The 14256-nt window shown below is 37.1% G+C and overlaps 1 protein-coding gene across 1 annotated transcript in view; it reads right to left on the bottom strand.

Annotated features, from left to right (window-relative positions):
* The window catches only part of LOC137245624 (putative inorganic phosphate cotransporter), a 129940-nt gene extending 116021 nt beyond the window's left edge, over positions 1–13919 (bottom strand). The window contains exon 1 of the mRNA XM_067776589.1: positions 13838–13919. Within this exon, the coding sequence (XP_067632690.1) occupies positions 13838–13856 (19 nt within the window). The 5' untranslated portion in view covers positions 13857–13919. The remainder of the gene's footprint in view (positions 1–13837) is intronic.
* Positions 13920–14256: the final 337 nt, after the last annotated feature.

The following is a 14256-nucleotide window of genomic DNA, read 5'->3' as shown; positions in this document are numbered from 1 at the left end:
TTCCATGTAAAATCTGATGGTTGAAAAAAAGGGGCGTAGACTGAGAGATATACTGTGGCTGTTGTGCTAGTTTCACAATCTATTCCAGTTTGTGTATAAATAAATTTGGTATAATAAAGCTTTTTATATTTAGAAAATCAAGTATTATTACTTAAATAGGACTATAGGATAATAATAGATACACATTTCCGAGAAATCAGGACTAAAAAAGTAGTATTCAGCCATGTCAGACGGTCCATATATTTGTTATTAGGTTAAGATGAAAACAATTTGTTTTTGTGGTATCGCGTTAAAAGGCATTCACATTGCACCAAAAACTCGAGTTGATGAGCCATTTTAGAGTTTACTAGTACTTTTAAACTCTAAAATGGGCCATAAACTCGAGCTACTGGCACAATGTGAATGTCATATTACATAATATCTGTAGATCAGCTGCTATATACAGGGTGTCCAGAAAGTCATGGATTACCATTCAGCTGGTGATGGGCCACTCGATGGTCTATCAAGCGAAGGAAAAAAGGTAAGTAAAATATTAACGGTTTTATAATTTTGTTAAATTTCTCAAAGTTTCTTTACTATTCCTCGTTTTTTAGGCCGCTTTTACAAAGTAAAAGTATAAAGTAAAAAACAATATTGATTGTTCTCGTAAACAAGTTTAGAAATAAGGCAAACTTTAAATTAATACTTTGACCTAATTAATACACACATGTTAAGGTTGTCGTGGAGGAAAAAGTTTTCACCACCCAAGTTTTTTAAACTATCTTCAGTTTAATAAGGATTCCAACCGTTTTTCCTTCGCTTGATAAAACACTGAGTTGCCCATCACCAGTGGAAAGGTAGTCCATGACTTTCTGGACACCCTGCCAATGGTCGTTCCTGTTTCATTGCCTTTTTCGAAAGTGATGCCAATAAGCGACTAGAAAATTATTGAGGCTGTGATCGAATTCCTCCCCCAAGAGCTCGATTATTGTATCATCTGCGTGGTTCACGTCATGAGCAATGTGACCTTAGAAAGTGAAACTGGAGGGGAAATGGAGATAACTGTTTCAATAGAATTAGCAAGTCAGTCTGCCATTACTGTACAATGGTCTGCACAAGAAGTAAGTTGGCGGTGCATTTCTTTAGAAAAGGGTAGATATGACCCGTCTATATCGTGAAAAGTTTTAAAGGCCGCCCATCAACATGAGTTGTGTAAACTTTTCCATTCACCTTTATCTTTAGATTTGTTGGTATGCTGCCTTGAGGTCAATAAATTACGGGTGTTAAATTTTTTTCCAAATATTCGTCCGTCTTTAGGAGTTGTTTATTGCATTGACGCAAATGGATTTGAATTTAACTCTAATTCATTTATTGAATTTAATGCTTAAAACTAACAATTGAAAATTAAATGCTGATATTTCACACAGCAAATATGATGATGTAAAAGATAATTCCACAATAGGAAGAAAATCTGATGAAATGAAACTTGAATCGTTAAGTTGAATAGTATAATTCGGGATTTTGATCCGTCTTGTGATCGCGCAAGGGCTAGGTGGGGTTCGAGAACCAATCTCACGCGAGGGTGGTGATGACCGCGCAAGGGTTAGATTGAGTTATGGGATTACCGCAGCGCAAGTGCTACCTCGGATGATTTTATATTGAAAGATATAACTTACGGTTTTTGGATAATACTTCCTTTTCCTTTCTCCTGGAGTTTGGATGTGGCGTGGGTGATGACGTTCGTACTCGCTCCGGAATTGATGATCAGATGCAAACTTTATAAACGTAGATGATATTGGTTGATGATAGGTGTTCAATGTTCCACGTAAACAAAAGAAAGAGTTAATGCATTGCACTTGTATTTATAGCATAGATTAATGATGGAAAGCAATTCCAACACTGTTGACTGGAAGCACTGGATGGCAACTCCAGTCTACTCTACCGCCAGGGTTGTATGAACGCAAGTCATAACTAGTGAGACTGAACGCAAGTCACTTGGAGAAGTGATCGCAAGTCACCGGTAGAGTTAGGTGACAAAAGGTCAATTAAGGACAGGAATATCATTTGCTATTTAAGTGAGCACAACTCACTTAAACAGGGGTAATTACAAAACTGTAATAAACAGAAGTTACCCCTGAACACGGTTATGGTAGCGTAACCGAAATATATTGATCAAGTGGTCATTGGTGTAAACGATAAACTCATCTCTTGCATCTCTGACCCTGCAGTAAAAATGGCATGCAGGCACTAAAAGCTACAGCTTCGCACTGCAGGTTCAGTGACTACTTCCGAGCTTGGGCCCATCGGACGCTTAAGTATTAGCTGCGTATAATCCATTTGTTTTCTCAGTGTAGTTAATTCACTTCCGTCAATGTCAATGTAACTGAATATATGTGATAGCACATACTGCAATCATTATATATCATATGAGTCACTATATATTATTACTCTCCTTTTATTGGATAAAGATTTAAAAAAATATCTTATAAAAGTGTATGAAAAATAACGGATTACTACCAGACAACGCGTGGAATTATTTGTGTTAAACTTACGTTTATAGTTTATTTATTTTACGGCGGCCGACGTGGTATGCTGGTAGCGTGCTCAGGTAAGGCACCGAAGGTTTTGAGTTTAAGGTCCGAGAAAAGCAGCGTAATAATTTTTAGAAAAATGTTTTCTAAGCATGGACACCCCTCGAGGATGGTTTGGCAAACACTCCAAGTGTGTTTCTGCCACCAAAAGCTTCTTAGCTCCCTTCGGAGTGGGCAAGAGCATATGGGTTCCAATATCAAGGAGTCTGAATAAAGTGCATCATTTAATCTTCTCTGGTACTCGCCATCGTCAAGTCGTAGAGCTCCGGAAATATTGCATGAAACATATATTTAAATACATGCAACTTTCATCCTCGTCCGCAATTTAGAGTTTTTTAATACGAATCTCACGTGCCCTCTTGGTATGTGTCAACTTGTTTTTCAAGTTTTGAGGTATGGCGAAAGCATGGTCGATGGTAAACTTAACAAGCCATAAGTCGCCCTAATAAAATCTCTCTCTTGGCAAGATCCGGTATTAAAGACGCCAAGGTCTCTAATTTTTAAAACCAGTGTTTTCAAATGAGAGGTCAGCATATTTTCTATACCGTAATCTTATTCACATATCTTTACAAACAGGAAGATGTGAAACCAAATTCTATCATGCAATTGTTTGGAGAATTTAAAAGTGAGATGGGTTCCGCTTGATTTTTAAACACCCTATTGTTAATGGTTTTTATTTATCTTATCGAAAATTGTGAAATTAATAGTTATTCTATTTGCATCTATTTGCTGTCACAATAATACACTACACTTCAGATTCTACTGGTGATAATTTAAATAAAAACGAAACAAATATTTGATCACGTTTTGCACACGAGTTTTTTATTTAAAAATAGCTATCTTCTGTTACTCACACTAACATATAAATTGCAAAAATTTGCATAGTCATTGTATGAAATGAATCAAGTTAAGTATAAATATTTGTATGAACTTTGAAATTTGTCATAAATACAACACGTAATAGTGCAAAATGTGTTTTAATCACGGTTTTTTGTTGTTGCAATATAACTTTTGTAAGTCCATTTGATCATATCTATATATATAAAAATGTTGTGAAAAAATGTATAGTAATTCATCAATTGAGAACGGCAGGACCGATTTGGCTAAAATTTTTTTTCAGTTCTTCGTAATTGCTTGGAGCAAGTTTTTACGAAAGAAAATTTTGGGAAAACCCTGCGGAAAATTCGGAAAATTGGAGAAATCGAAAATTGAGAACGGCAGGACCGATTTGCATGGTGCTGTGTTTCTGTAAGTTTCGAATAATTGTGAAATTCATTGTGATAAAATTGCATTTTGAATGGAGAAATTAACGAGGTAAATAACAGATGGCGCTGTGCTTAGGTTGAGCGTAATTTGACAGGTGCACTTTTCTCATTGTCATTTTTTATTAAACAAATGTGCTATTTTTCTTGCTGCATTTGATTCCAGTTTTTCTGATTTTCGTGTTCATGGATTTACTTTTCTGATTTCGGATAGTCATGTATCGCATATCACATCCACAAACGGTACCAGCATTACGATCAATTGAAATTCCATTGCGATATTTATCAATTCGATTATTTTTTAAGAAAATAAGTTTGCGTGTAAAAAGTGAGGTTATCTCCTAGAACTGCGGACATATATTGCGATACATTCATTCCGCAAGTATTTTTTTTTTAAGAATTTTATTTTAATAGGATTAGTTTACTATATTGCATTTTAGCTAGAGTTATTTGCTTGACTAATGCCTCCTATTAGACGATGAAACCTTGGACGACGTACACGCCGTGCAATAATTAGTCAGAATGTCCGTGATAATCAAACGCAAGAGGAACGTGCAGAAGAAAATGAATAGAGACGTGCCCATATTGCACAAGTTCGCGCTGCACAATCACCACCACAAATTCAACAAAATGTTGTTCGAACACCAGTCATAAACGTAGGCTTGAATCGCGCTGCTTTCGAATACGATTCCACAATAGCCTACAAAGATCTTCGCTACGTTGATATCGGCTCATTGTCTGTCGTATGCCAGCATTGCAATGCTTTGAAATTTCTATCAGAAACCCCCGGCTTATGCTGCGCTGGTGGCAAAGTGAAATTACCCGTTTTAACCCACCCGCCAGAGCCATTTTATTCTTGAATCTATGGAAATACAATCCAATCAAAACATTTTCTAGAGAATACACAAAAATATAACAGATGCTTTCAAATGACATCATTTAGAGCCCAAGTTGTTAATGTACCCGCCTACAATCCCACTTTTAAGGTAATGATGTCCCATTATTATCAAAATGAACAACTATTGTTATATTTTTTTGAAATTGCTTCCAAACATTCAGATTCAAAGGCAAATTCATGAACGTCACCCGACTGTTAAAAAGTTATCAATATATCTCGAATTAGAACTCTATTATCTCAAACGTTTGATGACTTTCTTGAATATCCTGACCGATTTGTAGAAAGGATACAATGCAAAGCCAGATGCGACGAACGGAGAAGCTTAGAAATTATATGGCGCTTCCAAATCTATTACATTGGGCAGGAAAAGAAAAACACATGATCTCTGATAATAGCAGTATCAAGATGAGGCTCTTCAATATAACATTTATCCGTGCTTAAAGATGAGATGTCGCACGCAGATACGGTTTCATTTTATGATAAAAATCAAAAGCGTGCTTGGCGTTAACGCCAAGAGAGGCATGAAAGTGTTATCTGGTCCTAGAGTTGGACAATTCAGATTTCATGTTATAACATCTCCTAATTGGTGGACGTTAATCTATTTTACCGCAGCTCGAATATGATTATCTGTAGTACAATGTTAACAACTCCGAATATATAAAGGACAAGCTTATTTTCCAATCTTTGGTGTGTCGGTTTTTATTTCCTTTATAAATTCAAGGACCTAAATTTTTAATGCCAACTTCAAAACGCTAGGGCAAATGTGTTTACTGAAAATCAGAAATGGCCGACCGCGTTTTATAAATGATTTTTTATTTTAGTTTTCCTATCACTTTAGTCGCGTACACTGAGAGAAAAACTAAATTGTTAAAATAAATTTTATCAGGGTCATTTATACACTTGTGCAAAGTTCAAGAAAAACTATTTGATTTAACATTTAATAATGACAAAACAATAATTTTTAGGTTGATTTAAAAATTTAATTGTCGATCCAACTAGAAATAATGTCAAACGGATATTGTTTCATTTTTCTGTTAAATATTTACAACAATCATTTTTAATGCAACATTGTTATTGTCGATTTGAAATTATAACACTGTTGAATCAACATTATCTTGCGTTAGATCTTACTCTCTTAAATTGTATGTAGCAACAAAACCTACAATGAATAACGGTTCATGGCTTACTGATTTACATTTCTGCATGACCAGAAGCGTCATTTATAAAAAATTGTTGCCGCGTGAAGTCGATTTTTAAACAAATATTTAACAAGTAAGGAAGGCTAAGTTCGTGTGTAACCGAACGTTACATACTCAGTTGAGAGCTGTGGAGACAAAATAAGGGAAAATCACCATGTTGTAAAAAGAACCTAGGGTAGGTAACCCTGGAATGTGTTTGTATGACATGTGTATCAAATGGAAGGTATTAAAGAGTATTTTAAGAGAAGTGGACCATAGTACTATAGGTGGACGCCTTTTCGGAATATCGTTATAAAAGTGGACCAGGGGTGACTCTAGAATGCGTTTGTACAATATGGGTATCAAATGAAAGGTGTTAATGAGTATTTTAAAAGGGCGTGGGCCTTAGTTATATAGGTGGACGCCTTTTCGAGATATCGCCATAAAGGTGGACCAGGGGTGACTCTAGAATTTGTTTGTACGATATGGGTATCGAATGAAAGGTGTTAATGAGTATTTTAAAAGGGCGTGCGCCTTAGTTCTATAGGTGGACGCCTTTTCGAAATATCGCCATAAAGGTGGACCAGGGGTGACTCTAGAATTTGTTTGTACGATATGGATATCAAATGAAAGGTGTTAATGAGTATTTTAAAAGGGCGTGGGCCTTAGTTCTATAGGTGGATGCCTTTTCGAGATATCGCCATAAACGTGGACCAGGGGTGACTCTAGAATTTGTTTTTACGATATGGGTATCAAATGAAAGGTGTTAATGAGTATTTTAAAAGGGTGTGGGTCTTAGTTCTATAGGTGGACGCCTTTTCGAGATATCTCCATAAAGGTAGACCAGGGGTGACTCTAGAATTTGTTTGTACGATATGGGTATCAAATTAAAGGTATTAATGAAGGTTTTGAAAGGGAGTGGCCCTTAGTTGTATATGTGAAGGCGTTTTCGAGATATCGACCAAAATGTGGACCAGGGTGATCAAGAACATCATCTGTCGGGTACCGCTAATTTATTTATATATGTAATACCACAAACAGTATTCCCTCCAAGATTCCAAGGGCTTTTGATTTCGCCCTGCAAAACTTTTTCATTTTCTTCTACTTAATATGGTAGGTGTCACACCCATTTTACCAAGTTTTTTTCTAAAGTTATATTTTGCGTCAATAGACCAATACAATTACCATGTTTCATCCCTTTTTTCGTATTTGGTATATAATTATGGCATTTTTTTCATTTTTCGTAATTTTCGATATCGAAAAAGTGGGCGTGGTCATAGTCGGATTTCGGCCATTTTTACACCAATACAAAGTGAGTTCAGGTAAGTACGTCACTGAGTTTAGTAAAGATATATCGATTTTTGCTCAAGTTATCGTGTTAACGGCCGAACAGAAGGACAGACGGTCGACTGTGTATAAAAACTGCGCGTGGCTTCAACGATTTCGCCCTTTTCCACAGAAAACAGTTATAGTCCTAGAATCTAAGCCTCTACCAAATTTCACAAGGATTTGTAAATTTTTGTTCGACTTATGGCATTAAAAGTATCCTAGACAAATTAAATGAAAAAGGGCGGAGCCACTTTTATTTTTGTATTTTGTTGCACCATATCATTACTGGAGTTGAATGTTGACATAATTTACTTATATACTGTAAAGATATTAACTTTTCTTTTAAGATTTGAATTTAAACAAACATTTTTTTAAAAAGTGGGCGTGGTCGTTCTCCTATTTTTCTAATTTTTATTAGACAGGCATATAGTTATAAGTGTAACGTTCCTGCCAAATTTCATCATGATATCTTCAACGACTGCCAAATTACAGCTTGCAAAACTTCTAAATTACCTTCTTTTAAAAGTGGGCGGTGCCACGCCCATTGTCCAAAATTTTACTAGTTTTCTATTCTGCGTCATAAGTTCAACTCACCTAACAAGTTTCATCGCTTTATCCGAATTTGGTAAGGAATTATCGCACTTTTTCAATTTTTCGAAATTTTCGATATCGAAATGTGGGCGTGGTTATTGTCCGATATCGTTCATTTTAAATAGCGATCTGAGATGAGCGCCCAGGAACCTACATACCAAATTTCATCAAGATACCTCAAATTTACTCAAGTTATCGTGTTAACGGACAGACGGACGGACGGACGGACATGGCTCAATCGAATTTTTTTTCGATACTGATGATTTTGATATATGGAAGTCTATATCTGTCTCGATTCCTTTATACCTGTACAACCAACCCTTATCCAATCAAAGTTAATATACTCTGTGAGCTCTGCTCAACTGAGTATAAAAAGGTGATTTTTAAAAGAATTTTGTAAGAATGGAAAGTGAAATTGTTGAAAATGTATTCTACGCCATAGGTAGTGCAGTAATTAATATAACTCCATGTTCTGGCGAAGTGTTTAATGTAACTTCAGGTTGTGGCAAAGTTATTAATAACACAATAAATTCATTTCTGATCGAGGAAGAAAACGACGAGAACAAATTAAAGGCGCTTCTTAAAGGTTTTGATTTGGAACATGTCTTTGAATATTTAAAAGGTGAGCATTAAATAATATTAAATAATGCATTTGTTAATTATCTCCATTTACGCTTATAGCTGCACAAGTAACATACAGGAGTTTAAAATACTTAAGAAAAGAAGATCTGAAAGAAGCTATTCCACCATTGGGGCTTCGAGTGGAATTTCGGGAAAAGCTTATCGGATGGCAAAAGAAAGAGGTATGGTATTCGGTTCCAAAATCAACAACCAACTTAAATTTCTATTTCATTTTAATAGTTTGGCATTGACGACGAAACGATTTCCGCTGATTGCAATGAAATAAAAGGGCTTAATCGTCCATCTAATTTAAATGTTTCAACTAGCAAATCTTTTTGCAAAAAAAAACATAAATAAGGTAAAATTTTTAAATGTTATTGTGGTCGTAGTGGCATAGTGAGAAAATAATTGACCTAAGGGTACTGGCAGATTTTCAATATTTATTGCTTACCTGTGTACAATAAGAACTACCCTGAAAGGGTTCATGAAAAACAGAAATTGCTTCGCAAAGCTCATATATCGTGCAAAATCTCACAAACTCCTGTGGAAAATTGTTTTCGAGGTTTTTATGGTTACGACGGTTTTGCGTGTTGGAAGTGAGTTGCCCTAATAAGTTTGTTCAAGTTTTCTTTAAAATACACATAGATGAATGTGTCGATAGTGTTATCAGAATTTGTTCGAAGACCAAACGGAAGAACCCCAATTAGGTGTCAGGACTTATGTTATAGAATAACTCAGTCCTCTAGCCAATACTACAAGTTCTCTAGGACGTATCTTAATTGCTGCCTCGGGATCTGACAACTCAGTTGCCCCTTATAGCTGGAGCCTTGACCTGGCGAGCGCCGAACATGAACACAACTGCGGTTACTGACGATGCCTATCTTAAAGGCATATGACGCCAGAAGACAGTTTCTAGTTAATATGCCCATCGTGAGCCTTAAGTCTTCTATCTTCAGAGATATGATCCACTTTGTGAGTCTAATATCGTAGGATTTGCGCATGATCTTAGAAATTTTGCAGACCCGCGCTTCTGTCCACGCCTTTCCTGCTTGATGGATCATATCCAACTCCTGTTTCCTTTTGATTTCTCCCAAATGGATTGGGACGCCTTGCGCCGATTCAGCGAGTACTGCACCCTTCTTTGCCAACTCATCGACTTTTTCGTTACTTTCTATCCCTTTGTGACCGGGAACCCAGTATTGATGTACGGTCAGGCTTAAGTGAAGTTTTTCCAATTCTGTTTGTATTCCTGGCCACTTCTTGATAAAGTACTGTGTGAGATTATTGCCTTAATCGCCGCCTGACTATCAATATATATACTAACGCGACAGCAGCTTAAGCACGCTTCCTCCGGACTTCGTGGTGTTTTGTTCACGGCTATAATTTCTGCCTGAAAGACGCTGAAGTCATCTGGCAGCCTTTAGGATCTACTTATTTCTGGATCGACATAGTTAACAGCAGACCCGATCCTTTACGTTATTTAGATGTACATATGAGTTCTCAAGCAAATGTGTAAATTCACATAATCAAAGGATTTTAAGATTTCTGAACTTGTTAAAACGAAAGCGAATCATGCTTTTGATGGAAATTTATCTAAGGGATCTTATGAAAGGGCACATTTCCTGAACTTATCACAGGTCTGCATCGATAGTATTTTTAAAAGGCAAAGTCTTGTTAGGGGAGTAGTTATTTCAATCTACCACAGGTCTCGAGCGAGGTTGTGAGCCCTTATGATATACCTAATTGAATCGGAACTGTGATGGATATCTTTAATTTAATGCTCGGTATGTGATAGGTCTCATACCAATCTCTTTGCCTGCAGGTTCATGAAGAGGTGGAAACAAATTAAGACTAGCTTACTTATTATACTCAGTTGAGCAGAGCTCACGGAGTATATTAACTTTGATTGCATAACGGTTGGTTGTACAGGTATAAAGGAATCGAGATAGATATAGACTTCCATATATAAAAATCATCAGTCGAACAAAAATTAACCAATCCTTGTGAAATTTGGTAGAGGCTTAGCTCCTAGGACGATAACTGTTTTCTGGGAAAAAGGGCGAAATCGGTTGAAGCCGCGCCCAGTTTTTATACACAGTCGACCGTCTGTCCTTCCGCTTGGCCGTTAACACGATAACTTGAGCAAAAATCGATATATCTTTACTAAACTCAATTCACGTACTTATCTGAACTCACCTTGTATTGGTGTAAAAAATGGCCGAAATCCGACTATGACCACGCCCACTTTTTCTATATCGAAACTTACGAAAAATGAAAAAAATGCCATAATTGTATACCAAATACGAAAAAAGGAATGAAACATGGTAATTGTATTGGTCTATTGACGCAAAATATAACTTTAGAAAAAAACTTGGTAAAATGGGTGTGACACCTACTACATTAAGTAGAAGAAAATGAAAAAGTTTTGCAGGGCGAAATCAAAAGTCCTTGGAATCTTGGAAGGAATACTGTACGTGGTATTTCATATATAAATAAATTAGCGGTACCCGACAGATGATGTTCTGTATCACCCTGGTCCACATTTTGGTAGATATCTCGAAAACGCCTTCACATATACAACTAAGGGCCACTCCCTTTTAAAACCCTCATTAATTCCTTTAATTTGATACCCATATCGTACAAACACATTCTAGAGCCACCCCTGGTCCACGTTTATGGAGATATCTCGAAAGGCGTCCACATTTAGAACTAAGGCCCACTCGTTTTTAAAATACTCATTAACACCTTTCATTTGATACCCATATCGTAGAGTCACCACTGGTCCACCTTTATGTCGATATCTCGAAAAGGAATCCACCTATATAACTAAGGCCCACACCCTTTAAAAATACTTATTAACACCTTTCATTTGATACCCATATCGTATAAACAAATTCTAGAGTCACCCCTGGTCCACCTTTATGTCGATATCTCGAAAAGGTGTCCACCTATAGAACTAAGGCCCACACCCTTTTAAAATACTCATTAACACCTTTCATTTGATACCCATATCGTACACAAAAATTCTAGAGTCACCCCTGGCCCACCTTTGTGGCGATATCTCGAAAAGGCGTCCACCTATAGAACTAAGGCCCACGCCCTTTTAAAATACTCATTAACACCTTTCATTTGATACCCATATACTAAAAAAATTCTAGAGTCACCCCTGGCCCACCTTTATGGCGATATCTCGAAAAGGCATCCACCTATAGAACTAAGGCCCACTCCCTTTTAAAATACTCATTAACACCTTTCATTTGATACCCATATCGTATAAACAAATTCTAGTCACCCCTGGCCCACCTTTATGGCGATATCTCGAAAGGGCAACCACCTATAGAACTAAGGCCCACTCCCTTTTAAAATACTCATTAACACCTTTCATTTGATACCCATATAGTAAAAAAAATTCTAGAGTCATCCCTGGCCCACCTTTATGGGGTATCTCGAAAAGGCATCCACCTATAGAACTAATGCCTACTCCCTTTTAAAATACTCATTAACACCTTTCATTTGATACCCATATCGTATAAACAAATTCCAGAGTCACCCCTGGTCCACCTTTATGTCGATATCTCGAAAAGGCGTCCACCTATAGAACTAAGGCCCACACCCTTTTAAAATACTCATTAACACCTTTCATTTGATACCCATATCGTACACAAAAATTCTAGAGTCACCCCTGGCCCACCTTTGTGGCGATATCTCGAAAGGGCAACCACCTATAGAACTAAGGCCCACTCCCTTTTAAAATACTTATTAGCACCTTTCATTTGATACCCATATAGTACAAAAAATTCTAGAGTCACCCCTGGCCCACCTTTATGGCGATATCTCGAAAAGGCATCCACCTATAGAACTAAGGCCCACTCCCTTTTAAAATACTCATTAACACCTTTCATTTGATACCCATATCGTACAAACAAATTCTCGAGTCAGGCCTGGTCCACCTTTATGGCGATATCCCTAAATGGCGTCCATCTATAGATCTATAGCCCACTTCCTCTTAAAATACTCTTTAATACCTTCCATTTGATACACATGTCATACAGGCACATTCCAGGGTTACCCTAGGTTCCTTTTACAACATGGTGATTTCCCTTACTCTGTCTCCACAGCTCTCAACTGAGTATGTAATGTTCGGTTACACCCGAACTTAGCCTTCCTTACTTGTTTTTGTATAACTTTCGATTCGCTTCCCTCTATTCAGTGTAGTCAATGAGTCTCCCCTTAATATAGGTCACATTGTTGCCTTTGCGAATTATTAAAGTCCACATTTTGGTGCTGAGCCGACTCTAATTAAGATCATCCGTTTGCATTTATCTTGCTTTTCACTTGATATTTTTTTCTTGTTTATAAATTTCGACGGCGTGGCAGGCCTGACACTGGAATGCTAATTTTAGCTTCTACTTATTGAATTCACAACGGTAAGTCACAAAACTAGTCATAACTAACGACGTTATTCCGAGCGTAACCCGGGAATTTGTAACCGCGGTATGAGGAACATTACAAGGCCACTTTTATAAATAAACGGGACCAAAGCAAAGTCTTCGAAGTGACGAGGAAAACCCCAGTATCTTATCACTTTTTCCGATCTGTGAAATTTTTCCGCTTCTGCGACTGGCGATTTATACATAGGGCACGCCTAAATTTCCTACCGCTGAACGCCGCAAAGAGATAGCTGATAGACACAGATAAGCGCTGTCGCAAATACGGAAGAGACTTGGAGACCCTGTCCCATGTATTTAACCATTGCGTTCCCAACTTCTCTAAACCACAGCGGTGTCACAACAACGTCCCACATGTCGCGGTAACGTGAATAGTAAATAGAATAGTAGAAGGCTTCCACGGTACCGCTTACAGTCTAAGACCTGCCAACGTCATACGCGGCAAAGTAATCCTTCAAAAAGGCTCGGCACCAGAAGCTAGAAAAATACCAGCCTGTAACTGACCAGCTGACGGCGTTTTGCTTCGTGGTCAGTGTGTAGACGTTTTTATTGGGCGCCCTGGCGGTTGGGACCCTGCAAACGAACGGATCATTAACATCCTCAACATCTCGCGGTACTATCAGAGCCTTATGAGGAGATTCATGAAAAGCGCTACCATCTGCTGGTCCCGGTACATATACACATCCATATAAAAACGGCAAAACTCATAGGATGCAGCCACTCAATGTTCAGTTGTGCCCTATCAGGATTGTTACCTTTTTGTTGTGAAAACTAAACGTCTAACATACTTCCGATAGGAAATACTTTTTTAAAGCAACACCTTGACCTTCACTAATTCGAAAAATTGGAAATTACAAAAAGGATTGTTTCTATAAAAAATTACAAGCACAAAACGCCGTGAGCTTAGGAAAAAAATATATTAATATAAATTGTTACATACCCGATGCTTCACTTGTCATTTTCACTTTGTTTATAAATCTATGGTTGAAGAGAAAACTGAATACACGTGCTATGCGCTCAAACTTACTGTTACAACTAGCCTTTAAGATCGCGCGACAGATATTTTATCTAGAAAAATTAATTAGGTAATCTATTAATACTTTAGGTTATACATTAATTGTCACGTTCTAATTAGCTAGTTGAGAACTTAAAATAGTTTTCAAGATGTTAATTATTGTCCTGATTGAGAACATATATTAATTATCGATATCTAATTTGCAAAAAAAGAAATTCTTGGGTAAAAAGCGAGTAATGAATTTAAAGATGTGCCTTAGGTCACATTTACATATTGTTACGAATATTAGCAAAAGTAAGGGGTGCTGCTATCTCTAAGCCGATGCTAAGCAGTGACATGAATTT

Source organism: Eurosta solidaginis, chromosome 3 (assembly GCF_040869045.1).
Source record: "Eurosta solidaginis isolate ZX-2024a chromosome 3, ASM4086904v1, whole genome shotgun sequence".
NCBI classification, from domain to species: Eukaryota; Metazoa; Arthropoda; class Insecta; order Diptera; family Tephritidae; genus Eurosta; species Eurosta solidaginis.
Note: the sequence above shows the minus strand (reverse complement) of the source record. Positions and strands in the feature narration are given on the sequence as shown.